The 21,123-nt window shown below is 38.3% G+C and overlaps 1 protein-coding gene across 7 annotated transcripts in view; it reads right to left on the reverse strand.

Moving 5' to 3' along the window:
- Positions 1-4,989: 4,989 nt before the first annotated feature.
- Positions 4,990-21,123, reverse strand: part of sh3kbp1 (SH3-domain kinase binding protein 1) — a 44,517-nt gene continuing 28,383 nt past the window's right edge. For 2 of the 7 annotated variants that reach the window (XM_079601163.1, XM_079601166.1), the window contains 17 exons: positions 20,115-20,238; positions 19,315-19,356; positions 18,831-18,937; positions 18,562-18,691; positions 16,969-17,162; positions 14,395-14,470; positions 14,169-14,263; positions 13,802-13,903; positions 13,367-13,418; positions 11,651-11,722; positions 11,209-11,368; positions 9,735-9,799; positions 9,393-9,502; positions 7,718-7,867; positions 6,275-6,492; positions 5,846-5,909; positions 4,990-5,295 (listed from right to left, as the gene is read on the reverse strand). In XM_079601163.1, the coding sequence (XP_079457289.1) occupies positions 5,257-5,295; positions 5,846-5,909; positions 6,275-6,492; positions 7,718-7,867; positions 9,393-9,502; positions 9,735-9,799; positions 11,209-11,368; positions 11,651-11,722; positions 13,367-13,418; positions 13,802-13,903; positions 14,169-14,263; positions 14,395-14,470; positions 16,969-17,162; positions 18,562-18,691; positions 18,831-18,937; positions 19,315-19,356; positions 20,115-20,238 (1,800 nt within the window). In that variant the 3' untranslated portion in view covers positions 4,990-5,256. Of the gene's footprint in view, positions 5,296-5,845; positions 5,910-6,274; positions 6,493-7,717; positions 7,868-9,392; positions 9,503-9,734; positions 9,803-11,208; positions 11,369-11,650; positions 11,723-13,366; positions 13,419-13,801; positions 13,904-14,168; positions 14,264-14,394; positions 14,471-16,968; positions 17,163-18,561; positions 18,692-18,830; positions 18,938-19,314; positions 19,357-20,114; positions 20,239-21,123 lie in introns of all 7 variants that reach the window. The other 5 variants (XM_079601162.1, XM_079601165.1, XM_079601164.1 and 2 more) reach the window with 3 other exon arrangements.

The following is a 21,123-nucleotide window of genomic DNA, read 5'->3' on the forward strand; positions in this document are numbered from 1 at the left end:
CCACCAGCTCGCCAAACTGGTTTACTTTCTGTTGGTTTCATTTCATTTCAGAATCGAGAAACTGGAAGTAAACACTTCCAATAAATTGCAAGGCTTCATTGAAACTTTTCCCACGCTCACCAACAGTGTAGGCTACATTCAACAGACTTTTGGCTCTGTAATTATGTCATTTCCATCACGTTTGAAGTGTAGAAATGATGACGTGGAAATTGCATTTTACACATTTTTGGTAATAAAGCGAAACTGCTTGTTTCGGTATTTTATAGCTAGCATTTTATGACTCATAATTAGCCTCCACAGAATTCATATTTTAATAAAAAAATGACGCACCATGAAAATATTCTGTAAATATTCACAAATGATAGGCGGCTACCTTGGTTTTACTCTACACGTCACACCTTTCACATTTTATCTCACTCTTCAGTGACACGGACGGATGCCTTCTTGGTAAACAAATAGCCACGTTTTTAAAGTTCACTAGGCGCAAAACGGCGACGTGACGTCATAACCGTGATGACAGCAGTACTGTAGGTGTAATTGATGTAGCCTAAATTATTTTCACACAATATATATTGAGATGTTTTTGTTTATTTCACCATCTATTTATAATATTTTTAAACATAATTCATTTTTTTAAATAGACCTATTGAACAGCATACCCAGCTAAACTCCAACAGTAACTTCCTTTTATTTTCAAATAAGCATTCATTTGTATTGTCATATCTGTATGTCTATCTTGTCTGTAAACAAATGAAATAGATGGTACTGTATATATATGAGTGAGTGAACGTTTTATAGTCAAACATACAAAATATTTAATTAATTGAATTATTATGATTTTTTTTTTTTTTACAAGTTGGGACATTTTACTACTAACTTTGCCACTAAATATATAAGTTAGTGGTCAAATTGTAAATCTTGCCCTCATGAGGGTCTAGAGCGGTTCAGTTTTTTTTAAAAAACAATAGAAAATATAAATAACAACAACAATAATAATTGTGATTATTGTTATATTAATATAACTATACTACTAATAACATATTTATATAAATGTCTCTTTTGTTCTTTAAGAGGATGCCATTTAAAGAATAACTCTTTGTTTACAGACAAATAGACAATACATATGATATCATGCAGAAGGGACACATGATTAACACATCCTTTTACGCACACAAATTTTAAAAAAATGTAATTCGATTTTAATTACAACACAGGATTGTTTCTTCAGAAATGCTGTCAACATACTGGCCTCATTGACAGAAATTACTTGGAAAAACTGGTGGTTGTGGCGAAATGCCGAACTACTAGTAGTTCCTCATTCATACAAACTTTACTCTTCTAGACAAAAGGTGTGATGAGAGGGTTCATAATGATGTATGTTTTGTTTATGAATAAAATCTCCATGTTTTCTATTATTCCACCTGCAAATGCACTGATATTTAATATTTTAAACATCTGCATTATCAAATAAATAAGAAGTATTAAAGAAATGTAATGCATTATCAAATGTAATATAGGCTATATATTTTTTTCAAATGATTGACCCAAACAACATAATTTACATACTGGATTCTAAAACATTTCTGAGGTGTACTCGCATCTCCTGGTTTTGTGGATCATTAGTGATGTGGCCGTCCTTAGAGACACAGTTATCTGCAGGCCTCAGTGGCCAGCAACCAGGAGACCTGATCCTCAATTACCAGATCAAATACCATAAAGAGCAGTGGATGCCTATGGAATGATATCAGTGAATGTCTTAAATGTGTTTGAGAGAGGGGTCCATATAGCTGCAGACGGTGAGCGCTTCTGAGGGCCGTCTGAGTGTTTGTTTCTATCTGAGCCGCTTGATGTGTGTGATCTTACCCTTAGGAGCTGAACTCAAAATGACCATCTCATAAAACATCTCACATACATGACCTTTGAAATGATACATAACAGTAACCCCTATCTTTATCTAATTATAAACGCAACACTTTTGTTTTTGCCCCCATTTTTAATGTGCTGAACTCAAAGATCTAAGACTTTTTCTACACAAAAAGCCTATTTCTCTACAAATCTGTCTAAATCTGTGTTAGTGAGCACTTCTCCTTTGCCGAGATAATCCATCCACCTCACAGGTGTGGCATATCAATATGCTGATTAGACAGCATGATTATTGCAAAGGTGTGCCTTAGGCTGGCCACAATAAAAGGCCACTCTAAAATGTGGGGGGGGGTCCGGGGGATACTGACCAAAAACCAGTCAGTATCTGGTGTGTCCATCATTTGCCTCACGCAGTGCAACATCTTCGCATAGAGTTGATCAGGTTGTTGATTGTGGCTTGTGGAATTTTGGTCCACTCCTCGTCAATGGCTGTGCGAAGTTGCTGGATATTGGCAGGACCTGTCGTATATGCCGATCCAGAGCATTCCAAACATGCTCAATGGGTGACATGTCTGGTGAGTATGCTGGCCATGCGAGAACTGGGAGGATTTCTTCCAGGAATTGTGTACAGATTTTTGCAACATGCATTGTCATGCTGCAGCATGAGGTGATAGTCGTGAATGAATGGCACAACAATGTGCCTCAGGGTATCGTCACGGTATCGCTCTGCGTTCAAAATGCCATCAATAAAATGCACCTGTGTTCGTTGTCCATAACATACACCTGCCCATTATATAACCCCACCACCATCATGGGCCACTCGATCCGCAACGTTGACATCAGAAAACCGCTCACCCACACGACACGCTGAATGCCATCTGCCCTGTACAGTGAAAAGTGGGATTATTCATCCGTGAAGAGAACACCTCTCCAAAGTGCCAGACGCCATCGAATGTGAGCATTTGCCCACTCAAGTAGGTTACAACGGCGAACTACAGTCAAGTCCAGACCCAGATGAGGACGACGAGCATGCTGAGCTTCCCTGAGACGGTTTCTGACAGTTTGTGCAGAAATTCTTAAATGCAAACCGATTGTTGCAGCAGCTGTTCGGGTGGCTGGTCTCAGACGATCTTGGAGGTGAAGATGCTGGATGTGGTTACACTTGGTCTGCGGTTGTGAGGCCGGTTGGATGTACTGCCAAATTCTCTGAAACGCTTTTGGAGACGCCTAATCAGCATCTTGATATGCCACACTGGTGAGGTGGATGGATTATCTCGGCAAAGGAGAAGTGCTCACTAACACAGATTTAGACAGATTTGGGAACAATAATTGGAGAGAAATAGGCCTTTTGTGTGCTACATAGAAAAAGTCTTAGATCTTTGAGTTCAGCTCATGAAAAATGGGGCAAAAACAAAAGTGCTGCGTTTATAATTTTGTTCAGTGTATATAACAAAACTACTTCAAAGATTGTACTTCAAAAATATATTTGAAGTAAATATATATTAATAAAATGTCAGACAACCTAACTTTGACATATTAGTTTAAGCCCTACATTTAAAGGGGCCATGAACTGGATTATTTTATAATATTTTATAAAAGATTTAGCAATAAAAGGCATTTTTCCTAGCCTGATTTTAGCCTCTCATTTGAACATGGTTCAAACTGGGTTGAAGGGGCGTGTCTGCTGTGAGACTTCAGTGTAAATGTCCACGGCTATGATGATTGGCTAACATGTTTGCATGTGAAATAGCTAGCATTACATGTGGAACTCTCTCGAAATCTTTTACGTTTTTTTCTCTCCTATTACAGCTATCTACAAATCGTGTAAAGTAATGATTATAGCATTTAGATTTATTCCCAACACATGAAAGATTGCAGTGATGAGCATTGAGCAGATGAAAAACAGTATGTTGATCGCATGAATGAAGTGATCTCATCATTGCGCAATTCCTCTCACAAATGCTTTCACCAAATAATAATGTATAACACGATGTAAATACAGTAATTTGTTGTGCAGTGCGAGTTTTGGCAAGACTAGTGTCCAGATAAACTTGTATTGAATGATTGACAGCTTGGAAGATTAGAAAAGGGAGCGTTCTTTGATCGCTTTCTGTATATAATTTATTCACAGTTTAAATAAGTATATTTTTATCCTACTAAGAGAAACGACGTGAAGTTGATCGCTTAGTCACTACCTTGATTTGCTGATGCATAAACAGTATTGAACGATTTTGAGAGAAAGATAATCTATCTGAACTTGAATAATTATACATCAGAAATCACTGATCACAGGCATTAGAATAAACATGGTTACTTACATGTTTGTGGCGTTGCTGGCAGATCCATATCGTAAAAGCTTGTTTGCAAAGCCTGCATCGAAATTGCGACTACCAAATAATCCACAGTGAAATGCACCGAATACAAAATAATAATGCACTGCTGAGACATTCACATTGTTGAATTCTCAGTTCATGACCCCTTTAAAACATGTCCAAGTCACTGTATTATGATTAGCAATTTACATTTTGTTTAAAATATAAATTCTGATTAATATATTTTTAATAAATCCAGGCAATAAGATTCACATACTTGACCCTAGTGCACCCCCTAGAGGACATACGCATATAATATACAAAGAACCAGAAAATCACTTTTTTGAAGTATCTTTTTTTTAATAAAATCTGCACACATTATTGTATTTAGTACATTAAAATATAAAAAGTATATATAGAAGATTTCAAAGAAAACAACCGAGTCAAGAAAACAAAATGTGAGTTTTCTCATTGTCATCACCAACGTAAAGGAAATAGGAAAGACTACGCTCCAAATAAACAAGGCCTCAATGTGGGTTTGCTGCATGTGGAAACTGCAAGGGGTGTGAAATCAAACGCATCTTTGCATATAAAGAAAATAACAGAAGGCCTCCAAGTCAAAAGAAAATAACTTAAGGTGAAGAGTATTTACCAGTAAGTAAAAAACACTGCTTTCTCCTTCATTTGATGTGTTCTTTGACTAGCGTTCAGAGGCAGTACTAGAGAGGGTGATGGGGTAACTGTGTCACAGTTGTGCAGGAGACCAGCTAATCCCCATGACAACCGCTATCACCCGTCTCCAGGTGTGGGTCACCGGCACCCTTTAATCACATGACCCACCGTAAGGCCACACCCGGGCAACAGGTCTGTGAGTCAGCGCCCAGTCTGAGCATAACACGCAAAATAAGCTTCTTAAAACAACGAAAGCTGAAAGAGTACAAGTGATTTGGGGGGTAAACAGTTGTTTTCTTTATGCAATTGTTCTGATACATTGTTCTTCTTTTTTTTGGCACAATCTACTCGGGCTATGGTGTGGAACCTCAGCCAGATCCTTCATCTGATACATCCAGCATGCTTGAGTTCATTTGGACAGGGATTTCTTAATCTGCTCCACTTCCATCTACAAACAAAGCATAAAACAAAGAGGAGTCAGTTCACATATTAAGTTCACATATTAAGATTTAAGAATATTACCCCCCGGTTTCACAGATCTTGTATTGACAATGTTAAGCACTCTGTAAAGTCTACTCCAGCACATCCCAAAAGACTTTCAATGAATTTTAAGGTCAGGTTCAATGAATCAGAGATGCCAATTCATGTGTGAAAATGATTCTTCATGCTCCCTCCCAACCATTCTTTCACAATTTGAGCCTGATGAATCTTGACATTGTCATCCTGGAATATGGCCATGATGTATCTTCCTACATGGTTGTTTAAGAAATGAAAATCTACATACTCAATTAGGGTTAGAAGAACTGTTGCCAAACATTTAACATGCTAGAAACATAATAATCACGGCAATACTGATCCATAGACTTAAGCATTTATCCATTTAAACCCAAACAGAGACTTTTCTTCTTCTTTTTTTTGGCCAGGTAGTGTATGTTAGGCTGGTTAATATTGCTTTATCGAGTTGCACCTGGTTAGTGACTGATCTAATATCCCCTCACCTGCAGTGAAATACGAATCCTCTTCTCCTCATCCAGTTCACTCACCAACTGCTTGATTTCTTGTCTGATAAAACAAGTTTGGGAATTACACACATTTCACATCCTTCTAAAAAGACACCAATCAATCAACTCATCAATCCCACATCTCATCTCAAACATTTCCTTCTATACTTTCATACATTGATTAATAATTTCCTTCTCTTTATACTTCCTTCCCCTCTTTCACTACTTCACTCCATCTGTCTTCCGTCAAACCAGGGTCCTGGAAGGCCACTGTCCTGCAACGTTTAGCTCCAACTTGCCCGCCTGGAAGTTTCTAGATTGCCTTGTCAGACTTTGTTTGATTGGGGTTGGGGCTAAACTCTACAGGACAGTGGCCCGCCAAGAGCAGGATTGGACACCCCTGATCCCCATCCCATTGGTTCATACTTGTGCTGGCTCTTCATGAGCTCCACGGTTCCTTTCAGGTCTCGTAATTGTGCTTTGAGCTCCTCCAGCGTGGAACCCTGTTCATTCTTCCCTCTCGCATCAACGGAAGGGGAATGGGGCCGCAGACCAGCGGCGCCCTGGTGGAGAGAAGCCCCACTGGACCCAGAAGAGGATGGAGGGGCACTTGTTTTAGGGGCTAAAGACGATTTCTCAGGAACCTGTGGAAAACCCCCATGAGATATCAGAAAAAGAGCATATCAAACAATCACTCTCGGACGTTTGTGATTCACTCTCCTTCCATTTCGGGCCTCAGTCTCTCTTTGTGTGTGTGTGGCACCTTAAAGTATTTGGACACTTGAAAGGATAGTTTACCCCAAGATTAAAATTATATCATTATTTACTCACCTTCATGTCATTCCAAACCGGCATGACTATTTTTCATCTGTGAAGATATTTTTAAGAACTGTTTTTATCCATACAATGAAAGTCAATGGGGTCCAAAACAACAAATGGAGTGCTGCAGGATCGACATATTTTTGGAGGCGAGTTAGCATTTAAGCACTTCCGGCTCCATCATCCAGTGGGTTTTTGCTTAAATGCTTGAAAAAAGGCCTGCGGTGAACACAAGCTCAGGATATTTTCATGCTTTATTCTATAACATAAAATACATCAATAACAGCCCATTGTGATTTTTTTTAAAAGCTTTGACTTGTCTTGATAAAGGCAAGTGTCTAAATGGGACTGCAGAAGTTGCTGGGGACATAAAACAGCATCACACCGAAAAGGTAAACCATGATTGGTGGTCATGTGACCAGGGTGTAGTTTGTTTATAGCTTATTGGTTTGTGTTTAGGCTTCCAAGATTACATTATCATTTAAGATCTTCAAAGATTGAAGATTATTATCATGATGAACAAAATGTGAAAGAATCATAAACTTTAGTTGGTCCCAAATCTTATTTTCTACAATAATCCAAATGCCAATGAAAAAATATAATTAGTTTTTTGTCGAACCAGGGTAATGCTAACTTAAAAATAAAATAAAAATCACAACAGCGCTCTATTGGACCCCACTGACTTTCATTCTAAATACAAAAAAACAGGCATTTTCCAAAGTATCCTTCTTTTCTCCTATTCCTATCTTTTTTTTTCACAGAAGAAAGTAAGTCTTACAAGTTTGGAACATCATGAGAATGAGTAAATAATGACAGATTTTTCAATTTGGGGGGAACTATACCTCTAAGACACACTTCAAATGTAAGAATCTTTGAAGAAATCATTTAAAAGTGTGACTCAAGTATCCAAAAGTAATACTTTTTGTGTCTGTACATAAAAATGCTTGACAAGGGTGCTCCCTTGTGGTAGGACAGGGATGTGCATGCAAAAGGAGAGGTGGGTGTAAGGGGGTGGATGACTGGGAGGGGAGGGGAGGGGAGGGGGCTTACTGTTATGACAGGCACTGCCTTGGGCATCTTCTTGGAGTTGTCAAGAGTTTTGGGAGTGAATGAGTCCTGCTCTTCCTTTCCCATCTCCTTGTCTCTCCTCTCCTCCTCTGGAGATAGGGAGTCCAGGAGGTCAGGACTAGAGAGAGAGGACTAGGAAGTAGAGAGATATTTAAGTGATCATGACCAGATAACCCATAGACAGGCAGAGTGGGGTAAACCCATGTGACGTTCACACATATCAAATGGCACAATCATATCTGATGGATTAACACTGACTGAACACCTGCAAAAGTCACAAATCTATGACACTTTGTCAGTTGATTGCATCTGATAGGCGTGAAAACCCCCCAAATGTAATTGACTTGACACTCTGATTAGTTAAAAATAACAACAAACAAGCATGTGTGGCAGAGTTATTATAGTTAACAGAAACTAAAACCATAAAAAATTTAATGTCTAATGCCAATGTCATTTTGATGTAGCCTACTGTAGAATACTGACAACAGTTGAATTGATATTTTGTTGTTTTTAAGTTGTGGTATTACTTAACAAAATTTAAATGTTTTCCAAACATATAATGCCAACATCAAATTGACATCCAACACCAACATTTAGTCATGAGGTATGGCAACTAAAAGTCAACGTCTGATAAACGTCATATGCTAATGTTGACACAATGTTAAATTATAACATAATTACAGTTTGATATTTTGTTGGTTATAAGTTATGGTTTTAAGCAACCAAAAGTCAACGGTGGTCCTGTGTTGGAGGCTGACAAAATAAACAATGTTGGATTTTGACGCCAACCCAATTTGAATTTTCGTCCAAAATTTTACGTCAGTACAACATTGTCCTTCTGATGTTACATTTGGCGCTTTTCCACTGCATGGTACGGCTCGGTTCGGTTCGGTACGGTTCAACACGGCGCGGAGCGGTTCGGCTCGCTTTGCTTTTCCACTGCGTGGTACGACTCAACTCGGTACGGTACGGTTCGGTTCGCTTTAGCTCGGTTGCTTTTCCACTGCAGTTAGTACCGCTTCAAAGTGGGTGGGACTGATCGTTAAGTTGTATGTCCGGTGGTAGCCGTGTGCGGCTAAGAGCTGTGCTACTTCCGCTCCTCGGCAATCAACAAAAGGAACGTCTGCACCTCGTCCACTGACCACGATTCAGCCATTTCTTTTTTAATTTTTTTTAAAGTTATTTTGTCAAGTAAATACTCTAAAAACAGGTGCTACTGCGTTGGCTGTTGTCTGGCTATTTAAATCTAGCGGGTTTAGTGTCTCGTATCGCAAATACAATGACGCTGAAGTGACTGACCAATCAGTGATCTGCAGTGTTTTCACGTCACGTTTAGTATCGGTACGGTACGCTTGGAACCTCAACAGAGGTGGTACCATTTAAAGCGAGCCGAAGCGAGCCGTACCGTACCGTACTATGCAGTGGAAATGCGCCATAAGTGAGCCGTACCGAACCGAGCCGTACTGTACCATGCAGTGGAAAAGCGCCAAAGCGTGCCGTGCCGTACCGAACCGTACCGTACTATGCAGTGGAAAAGCGCCAATTGACTTCCGGTACCCACTGGGTATATATAGATATAAAAAAATATACACTAATAAAAATAACAAAAACACATAACAAAATGATGGAAATGCACAAATAAAATCTGTGGACTCACAGACGTGAAGATCTGCGATCGCGGCCGCCGGTCCATCACACGGGGCCGTGATACGGTCGGGTGGTTCAGCTTCTCTGTGGATAAGACGACGGAGTCGAAGTCTTCTACATCTTCAGCCGAGAGTCACACGAATACAAAGATAAACACACGGGACCACATATAGATCACGTGTATATGCATCACGAACACAGGAAAAAAACACCAGACCATCATCTCCAGAATGGAAATGAATGAAGTGAGTTGGACAGAGAGCTGTTTTAATCTGATTAGATATGGATTATTATAAGTCTTATTAGTCATGAGTTATTCTGGATTGAATGGGACCTCTGAACAGGGACTCACCGATATCTAGGGATTTGTCTGCAGAGCCTCGATCGGCTGCCACACCATCAGTCTTCGGACTGTCACTACTGTACAAAAGATAATTAAACCAGAATGAGCTTTAGTAAAAACAAAAATAGCACAAATGTTATTGGAAATGACAATAAAATGTTGTAATAATGTGATAAGAGATTAATAGGATTTATAATACAGTATGTAGCATTGGAAGTCTGATTCATTCTAGTGAACTGGTTCATTTGGATGTTTCTAAATGAATACATTCAAAAACAAAATAACTCACTGATTCACTACCAGAAGTCATTTGAATGGTTATAAATCAATCCAATGAAATAAGTTATTGATTCATTGAAATCACTGAACAGAAGTAGTTTGGATGGTTTTAAATAAAATCCATTCAAAAACTAAATGATTCACTCATTCATTGAAATCTCTACATGGAAGTAATTTGGATGGTGCTAAATGAATCCGTTCAAAAATAAAATGAGTCTTGAGACTCAGTAAAATAGGGTATTTTTAAATTGTATTATTTAGTGTAAATTCGTCTGTTAAAAGTGTAATGTTATCTGTTAATGTTTACCGGTAATTGTGACACTAATTGAGTTCCATCTTTGTGCCAAATAAATAGTGTTCTTAGTGTAAAAATTAAGAATATCATCTGATACTCTGATACATGATGAGATATCATAATGCATAGGTTTTGAAATCGAAAATCTATTCCAGTTCTGGAATTGTATACTTAAAAGGCAGGAATCAGATACTTGTTATAAAATTAAATTATCGATTCCTTTGTGTGCATCTTAATATGATTTTAAACCATTCATGCACAAGACTCGCACGCTGTTTTCTGTTATATCTTAAGTAAACGTAAACAGTTGACAAAGAAAACGCAGGTGTATCAGTATATTGGATCCGTGCAGCTCTTAAAGTGACAGCAGCCTAATATTCCTGCTGCCGTCTCTATAATAACGTTAATAAAACAACAAAAGACAAAGAGAAAATTCACTCGCTGTTCTTGACTGAGTAACTTTTGTAAGTATATTTGCAATGTGGGTTTTATTTATAAAGTGCAGTGTTATTTTACATTTGATTCGGGTGTTTGTACCTGAATACCAGAAAATCTTAAAACACTGTTTATTTCAATTGTGTCTTTGTTCAGTTGTGCAATTGCTAATTTGTTTATTTGTTCTTTTTTTAAATTAGTGAGCGTTTAATTGTCTTTAATGCTTGAAATTTATATTAGTTAGGCAATGGTATTTCTCATTTGTGTAAGTGTTATTTATCCTGTTGATTTTTGTTCATGGTATTCAGCTACAATAAATGTTTTTTAATAACACTTAGAACAAATGTATTGGAATCAAAATTAGGAATCAATAAGAATCAGAATTGTTAAAAATCAAATGATCCCAACCCTAATGATGCATTATGGTATGATGATTGTGATCATGTATGTGTTGTACATGTGTGTGAGACTGACGGTATATTGGGTACAGCTGGTCTCTCAGGTCTGTCTGGGCGTTTGGGTGGCAGGGATGACGGTCGATTCGACATGTTGTTGTTCTTCGGAGGAAGAGGCTTCTTTGGGAGGAAAACTGGGAGGGACGGCTTTGAAATCTCACCCAACTTCGACTCTTCACCTACATGTAATAACCATCATCATTACTGACATCATCATTACTAAAGGGTATACAATGTCCTACAAGGATGTTTACAGGAAACTAAAAGAGGGATTGTCAAAGCAGAGATAGAAAATGTTATTCCAACTTATGTTTACTTCAGAGAAGCAAGAAGTCTTTGAAAACACAAGCACTATGTCAATCTAAACCTTTTAGGAAGGCAAGTTTCGCAGTAAAAGTTCTAAATAACAGAATTAGGGTTGACCAAAGCAAATTAAAACAATTCTGAAAGACGCTACCAACCTTTTTCCTCAGCTCTGTGTGGGAGAGATTCGGGCCGTTCTGGTGGAACCTTTCTTGCCTCTGTCTTTTTGTCTGGGGATCAATACACACAATATGAGGGTTCAACAGCCGACTCACTGGAAACATGCACAAATTGAACATCTAGGATTCGAAATCCAATTTAAACATGGAAAGAAAAATAAAATTTAAAAAAATAAACGTTACAATGTAAAATGAAGAAATACTACATAAGACTGCACTATTTCTAAGTCACTAATAATATAAACATATTTGTGACACTGATCATGTGACTCTTTGTACAGACAGTCAGATGTTCTTGCTTCCATTGAAGCAGAAGACGCTCTTTGGATCATTCTCAAATCATGATGGAGAATATGATCATCAGGTTTTACACAAACCTGTGGAGTTCATGCAGCTCGAGTGCTGCTGTCACTGAAGCAAAAAGCACATAAAAGCAAAAGGGTAAAGTCAAGAGTATTGCATTGTGGTATACAGTTATCCCACAATGCAATAGTCTTGACTTGACCTTCCATTTCCAGTGAGACAAATGTCAGCAAGAAGGATTTAATCATTTATTTCTGTCACAAAAATAACGTGGTCATGTGGAGTCTTATTAAACAATGTAGCATGCAACAGTTTTAAAATACAATCTATTATATTGTGATTATATAACAATTTTACATGACTGAGACAATGTGAAATCCATGTTAATATTTATAATTTAACTTTTTACTCAAATTGTTATGCTGATAATATAATTTGTGATGGAAAAATAAGTATTTTCATAAGCAGTTTCAAACTTTGGCACCCAATCAAACAATTTAATTGCAGGTGTAACGTAGGCCAGTAAAGCTGTGCGTGTAAACCTCACTCCCCTGGCCTCAAGAGGCGTATTAGCAACTGACGCTAGATGCTGCAGTCTTTAGCGCCAGTGTTAGCGAGCCCGCCTCCCACACCAGAGACCCCAGTTCCAATCCGGTAAGACCAGGTATACAAGCAAAGCACTGAAATTACCCGAACACTCAATTTTAACAATATTGATTGATATAAATTGGTTGATAATGCAAAAAAGGTCAAATATCTGTTCCAATATCACTATTCCATATACTAGTGTTGGAAGTATTACTAAAGCATAATCTCTGTGTTCCCTCTAGACATAGCCTTTGTTTCTCACTCCAATTTCATGGTACGTTAATACAAAGATTACGTGGGCCGAGTTTCAAAACCTCTGAAGAGAAGCTATAAGGAACTCTTGTCTATTTATATTTTAAGCGATTTCTGAGAAAGCTGGTGTACATACTGTACATCCATAATGTATATCCATACTGTATATCTATAAACAAGTGAACACTATTATGACAGAGAAGATCATTATGATAGATCATAATGATAGATTCCAATGATCATTAAATAGACAGCTGAAAGATTTGTAAGCCACAAGGAAGAGCCAGAATAATATAATAATGGATTTTTTAAAATCCGTTTTAAACTGATACATTGGTTGCATATGACTTCATAGGACCACGTTGCACGTTTAATTTAGTGACAGAAATAAAAAATGTTTGCTTACATTTGTGACACAAGAAATGGAAAAGGGTTAAGTCTAGAGTAATGCATAGTGGGATACAGTACCCCAAGTAGAGTACTCTGCCTGTATACTACACATTTTTACATCTGCAGAAAAAAAGCAGAAAGAAAAGGAAAGGAGTTTGTTACCTGTGACCTGTTTAGTGGTTGGTGCTGCAGGAGGAGGTGGTTTCTTAGGTCTCTGTAAGCACACACACCGTTAAAACACACAGTACACCTATTAAAACACACATGTACACCCATTAACACACTGATCGCCCTTTAAAACTCATACTAAAACACATACATTAAACATACACATTTGTCTTATTAAAAACACAATCCCTTCAGGCCAAACAGCAAACATCAAAGGACATGCTGCTCAATCAGGCAAAGGGTAAGGAGGGAGGCAAAAATACAGGGCAGAGTGGAGCGTGTGTGTGTGTGTGCGTGTGTGTGTGTGTGCGTTTATTCCACCACAGCTCTCCTTTCGCACAGAGACTGAGGCCCGTTGACATACAGGACTGGAGTTCCCCTTTGAAAACAGCTAAAGTGTGTCAAAGAGAGACAAAAATAAGATCTCACCTCTTTTTCTACCTCAGGAATGAATAACTTCACAAAGTTGTCTGGAAACACTCCCTGTTTGCCGTTCACCTCTCCAACCCACCAACCAGCGTCTGCACAATCCTACACACAACAACAAACAACGACAGCACACATTTCAGCAGTCTGTCTGTGTTCTAAACAAGCCTGACATGGTTTCAGTTACAATTTGTTAACCACACTGAAAGCAGAAATGTCAATCAGAACATATTTGATGTTATATTGTATAGTTATCTGGAGAGGAATTTTGAACCAATGAGATTTCACAGTGGGCGTGGTCAATAAAATTAATAACTTATATATATATGATTGGTTTTAGAACAATTTTGTGTTTAATCACCATACTCACCTTATTGACAATCGCAACAATTTCTCCTTCTTTGATTGAGAGCTCATCTTCGTTCTGAGCTTCATACGGGAAAATTACTTTGCAAAACTCCTTTGCTGTAATTTAAATGTTCACAGCCACAAGTCACATCAAGAAACAATTATGTCGTATTTGCATACAATTTGAGTACATGGACAATCTAGGCATAGAAATAATCCACAGGACATGTATGATCTAATCCTGTTACCTTTGGCCTTGTTTTCAGGCTCCGCCTTCATGGTTTCCTGGGCAACAGCTGGAGCGACTTTCTTCACCATCGGAGGCTGAGGAGAATCAAATACTTATATTAAATACTACTTCGAAATTATTAATTCTTTATTATTAAAATTATTAAATTATTTTAAAATTAAAAATAATAATGCTGTTGAGTATGCATGGCAGTCAATGAGGGCAACTAGAAACATTGACCCCGAGTCCAACAGTCTCACAAAAAATTCAGCATTTTTTGATAACAAAGAACAATCTGCAGAATTAATCAAAAGCTATTGTGCAGTTGGGAGGCCATAAGGAAGTTGTCAGGGGCCCAGTGAATTCAAACATACGTGTGTGAATAGCATACTGTCCAGTTGACTGTTTATCTGGCCTCTTTCCCACAGGGAAGCCACAATCCTTCCACAAACATGGCAGGGAATCAATCCAACCTGACATACAACAAGCTCTTTAACATCCTGCACTCCCAATGTGGCCTTAACACACACATTCGCTGTTCACTCAGAAAAAAAAAAGTACCCACTCTTCCTTTTCCTCTCACTTAGAGCAGTCACGATGGAGTCGGACTAACAAGCGCCATGTGGCACCCAACTGTTTAAACGACATAATAAGAACATCATTACAACATCTGGCTGCACTGCTCTTCACAAAGGCCACATGTCATCTCTGTGAAGACCCTACGGTGACTTCCACCCCCGAACACCCATAATGCCCTGTCTTGAAGCCCAAATCACCGCCACATGAAACGAAACATCTCGGCGGTCGTATTTAACAGCTCACTTCTAGCGAGGAAGCCACAGTTTTAGCATCGTTAACATACTGTAGAAAGAGTTGCAGAGAAAAATAGGTCTTATTTACCTTCGTCTGTACTCAAAATGACAAAAACAATCCTTCAGAAATATTCGCCGTGCATACGTAGGACCGTGTGCGCAAGTCCTGCCTGCAACAGGAACCTCCAACAAGCTTTAAGTCTAACCACGGTTCACTCCCCCCTGAGTCATGCCAGTCTCTTACAGTCTCACATGCCCTACTTCTGCTTTAAAACAGCCCTTCAGTCAGGAAACCACTCAGAGAGAGGAAGAGAGGAGGAGAGGGGTGGACATGGAAAGAGAGCCGTGTCAGGGTGTGGGTAAATTTGTATGTGGGTAAACCTTCAGCTTATAAACGTCACTGCATTTCCATATTGCAATAATCACTTGCCTTGCAAAGAAGAAAATTGTCTCGGTTGGTAACAGGTGGAAGAGCACTGGAATGTATAATAATAGATCTGAAGAGATTTCCTTTTCTTTCGGACTAAACAAAGTGAGGCTGAGAGACACAAAGTCCGGAAGACGACCCATAAACACTTCTTTGAGAATAATTTCCTTTCTAAGTGACAGAGAGTACCGGCCCAGCTCACACACACACACACACACACACACACACACACACACACACACAAAATATATATATACATACAGTATATATATGAAATGGATAACTTACCCACTGCATACTACAGTATGATGTGTATATACTGCAAACTGCCTACTATTTATTTAATTAACGTGAAATAATATCATGCAACTATAAACATTTAAACAGTATTAAGATACATTGTTCTCCAAGTGTTAGATAATTGCAAAGATAATGTAAATGTGAAAATATGGGAAATTATCATGCATTAAATATTTAATGACGGGCAATAATCAATAAGGTACTAATATATTGCCCATTGTATTAAATCAATACACACTATTGTTCAAAAAGAAAATAATTATTTTAATTAGCAAGGACGCATTAAAGTGATCAAAAGTGACTAAGGACATTCATGTTACAAATTATTATTTTTTTCAAATAAATGCTGTTCTTTTGAACTATCTATTAATTAAAGAATCCTGAAAAAAATGCATCAAGGTTTGCACAAAAATATTAAGCAGCACAACTATTGTTAAAAGAAATGTTTTATGAGCACCAAATCAGCATATTATAAAGATTGGAAAATTTAATTATAATTCATAATTTAATATTTAATATAGGACGATAATCAATATGGTACCTATATACGCATCCCTAGAGTACTCTAAGCATATAGAAAGTTCACATGAATATGATACATACTGTGTATTGCGGAAATATTATGCATTGAATGGTAGTATGCTATTTCACACATAACTATTGACTTCTTAACTACACAGACTCACACTTCTGAGCAAGGACTTGGCAGAGAGAGACAAACACACAAAATAATCAGTTTCCACAATAACACAAACCAAAAAAGAAAAAGAAACGAAAGGCATAAACTAAATGTGGGACTAATAAAGAGAGCCAACGATGGGTAGAGAAAATGAGGAAATGAGCAAAGGAATGCTTGCCACTCTCAGTGGGACGGGAAGGCAGGAAGCTTTTAATGAACAAGAGACCGTGGGGCCGAAGGCAGAGTGAACGCAGGGGAGCGAGATAGAGACGGCCTGACTGTAATTACTGAAGAAAAGAGTCGTAAAATCTGAGAGCCGCACATCCGCTTTTCTTTTGCTTCATTAAAACACAGACACCAATATTCCAAACTCACCTTCTCCACATCATTGTCCATGTCCACGGATCGTGGGCGGAGCTTGATCGGCTGGTCTTTGAAAATGTCCCCGAAGCCGAACCCCCGAACCTTTTTGGGCTGAATCTCAGAACTGGAGGACACACTGCCAGTGTCAGACCGTAAACTACTGGAGTCGCCGCCATCACTCTCTGAGCCGGTGCTGTCCTTTATACCTGCAAATACACAAACACGTTTCAAAGGAGGACTGAAAGCATTTGCATGCAGCTTTGAATACAGCATTATTCCCAGCTGGACTGTTAGAGTAGATCTGTCCAGGAATCCTTGCTGATAGTGCTGTGCATGCTTGTGCATTTCAGTAGGTGAATTTAGGTAAATACCGGTAAATCCTGAAATTTCGCTGATATCGGTATTATATGTAAATGTTACAGCTAAACCGAATGTTAGTGAACAATTTATTTATAAAGTTTAATTTTAATATATAAATATACACTACTGTTAAGAAGTATTTTTTAAAAGAAAAAGACTTATATTGTTTCACTATATTACTGTTTTATTGTATTTTTGATCAAATAAATGTGATTGGTTAAAAGCAGACAAGTAAGTGAATGCTAAGATGCATGAAACATGATTGATTAGATGTGGCTGGATATTTTGTAAAACATATTTTAAAGCATCTGGATGCATTTCTTCCATGTGTTACAAATGTTTCACCACTTATCTAAGTGACTTCATCAGCTGTTGGGAAGAGGTGGAGATTTCCCCACACTTAACCTCATTACACTCAGTAAAACCACAAGACTCACAAATCACTGTGGGAGTCGCTTGCTTAATGGTGTGAATCATGACCGTCATATGCGATGGGATGAAACTTTCATGTTTGCTGGGAAATCGTCACTTCAATAAGCCAATAGCTCCAAAATATATTCTTTTCTATCATGACCTAGACTGGGTAAACCCAGCCCGATCTGCCGGAGATTTGATTTCGCCCTGCAGCTCAGGCTGGAAACCTGTACATTTTTCTATCCTGCTTCTGTTGCAAATCTGCAGGGACCAATCACAAACTGGCTTATCCACCTGGCGTGCTATTGGCGGGTTTAACACAATGACGATAGAGAAGCGACGAATCCAATTCCTTTTATCCTCTCAACGATGCTCAATGGCTTCTTTAGTTTAGCAAACTAATCACTCGAGTGGGTGTAAATACCCACTTTTTTTTGGCACAACCTGCAAATCGCTCGATGCCATTGCTGCTTCTGCAAACCGCTGATCAATTCCAATACAAACCAATACGTTTGTTGACACGTTTCCTGCCTAGAGTTTTTGCGCCGCTCTGCAAAGTAGGCCACCCGGATCGTTGGTCTGATTGGTTGAAGGACTATCCAGTTGCGTACAGTCATTTGAACTATGCCCGTTGATCACGCCTCTTTTGCAGTAGATAATACAGAGCAGACTCCCCAGACTAATGTTCAATCTTAAAAGATTGAGCTTGCTCTGGTGATAGCTAGACTAATCATGACCTGGATCCCTGGGAATTTTCACAGACATTGGGGTTGGCAAGATGAGGAAGCATCTTCAGAGGTGGTCAAGAGAGTATGTGGTGTAGAGACTGACTGGTTCGTGTGCTGCGCGTGTCTTCCTGTGGGGTCAGATCCTCAGCCTCGGCCAACAGCTCCTTGGTGAAGTTAGAGGGGAACATCCCAGTTTTGCCGCTGAGAGATCCCTCCCACCATCCCTCCTCCACCTGAGCGAGAAAACACACACGAAGGCAGTTTTAAGAATTAGAGACTCCATATTTGGTAGAAACAATCTGTGACTATGAATATTTCTATAACGTGATGGTCATGTATTTGTTTTAAACTACAGTCTTGTACAGTACTCACTTCTCCCAGAATCTCAATAACATCTCCGATCTTCAGTTCTAGCTCATCTTCATTCTGCGGAGCGTAGCTAAAGGTAGCTTTGCAGCGTCTTTTTCGGATTGCCTCACCTGTTCACATGAAAAACACATGGTTAAATGATGTGTGAGCTGCCTATCTACCTATCATCCATCCATCAGGAAAATAACAAAACAGAGCAGCACTTACACATTCTAGCACTAGATGTCGCTCTTCTCTTTAATTTATGCTAGACAATTAGGAACACATTTTACTCCAGTGCTGATCACTATACACACAGACTTGTATGTAGCTCATGAATCAGCTTCTGACAATAGATACTCAAAGTGTCAGCTCTCTACAGAAAGAGAGAACCTGGGCATTCCAACTCTGACCTATCGATATTAATATTTTGATGCCATACACTACTGAGAATGGCAAAATATTTCAATACTTAATACTCTGGGGAAAACCAATAAGACACACATACTGTATTTTGGTTCACGTTTTCTTTGGAAACCAACATCTCTATCTGCAAAACAAATTAAAGTCACATGAACCCACACTAGTGCTGTTGTCTGTTGACTCTAAACAGAATGTTTCTTTGTTTCAGAAAACAGATATTACATTTAAATAGAAAACAGTGAAAATAGTATCCAGTAGATTTAGTAGATCTCTATGACCAAAATGATTAACTTAAGTAAATAATAACAAAGTGTACTACTTTTTATGGTTATATTTTCATCCATATTACGCATTTTATTTTAAATTAATTTGGCAACATACTCAACTATCTCTGACCACTCAGAGGATTCACAGTGGCCCAATGAAGACTATATGTGATGTTTACGTAATTGTGTCTGTGGAAAGGTGATTTAATAATGTATAATTGTATACCGTCATACGCACACACAGGAAGTGGTAGAAGTAGATGGTTTCTGGTCTGAGGAGAGTAAAACTGTACTTACTCTCAAAGGCCCAATCACACACTCACACACACACACACACACACACACACACACATGGTCTGATGGACAGATTCTGGACCCGTATGGGTGACTTGGCACATTTAAGAAGGATAAGAGTCTTTGCAACATTTTTTTATATATTTAACTGTCTATTTTCATCTGTGAGAAGCAAACCTGAGCCAGACCTCTGTTTAATTGAATCTTTGATCCACAGAAAGTTTAACCAGCCCCCAAATCCTGTCCTGTGAGACACGAGGGTGTGTTCGTGTGGGTGTATTGTGCTGAATAAGCACTGGTCTACTTTTCAGATCAGATGTGCTACCTTTCTTGGCGGGTCTGAGGCTGGGTTCTGATTTTGGGCTGGCGCTGCCATTGGACAGGTCTGATCTCGATCCGGCCAAACTGGACTCCTTCTTCACTTCCTTTTTCGAGTCTTTCTTAATCTCCTAAAATAGAAAAAGGGCATTTAATGCAGAGAAACAATAGGGGGAGCACTGGTCCATTCTCATTCACTGTGTGTATGAGTGTGTAAAACAGAGAGGCGGTGATAGGCCTCAGTGCAGCAGAGCGGCGCTCATTTCCTGGATGGGCCATACAGTGACTCAGAGTCAACCCCTAACACGCGCGCACACACACAGCTTTAAAACACTTCTCCATCTGTTAGCAAAAGTAGCAGCTCTGTCTGTACTGCACTTCTCTCTTTCTCCACTAGAGCTGTCAAGGTTGTGAAAATGTGGCTGGTGATTTATAGTTAGTCACAAATACTTGTCACAGTTATTTGAATAAATATTTAATAAACTATTTAGTACATTTCTGTTTAATATGAAGCTCACATTAAACTTGTCAAAATAAACTATGATTTAGGTGATCAAGGAATAATTACTACTGGTTCTAATGACAAAAAATATAAATGTTAAATATTTGTATATATTTTAATAATAATAATAAAAATAATCTGAACAGATTTTAAATATTTTGCATATGTATATATTTTAATAGTTAATATGAAGTGTTCGTTTTATTTCATTTATAATAATAATAATAATATTCTGGAATCAAGCTCATCTGGATATTATAATATTTTATTATAATTATTTGTGTTGTTATTATTATTGCATTGAAATTTTACAACAATATGGCCTGGTTTCACAGACAGGGTTTAGATTAAGCCAGGATTAGGCCTTAGGTCAATTAGGACATTTAATTAGCTTTTTATAAATGTGCTAAAAAAACATACTGGTGTGCATCTTGAGACAAAACAATAGTACTGACATATTTTAAGATCTGTCAGTGCAAGTTGCTTTCAGTTAAAACAGCTCAAACATGCATTT

This window comes from Phoxinus phoxinus (assembly GCF_949152265.1).
Source record: "Phoxinus phoxinus genome assembly, chromosome: 24".
Taxonomy (NCBI): domain Eukaryota; kingdom Metazoa; phylum Chordata; class Actinopteri; order Cypriniformes; family Leuciscidae; genus Phoxinus; species Phoxinus phoxinus.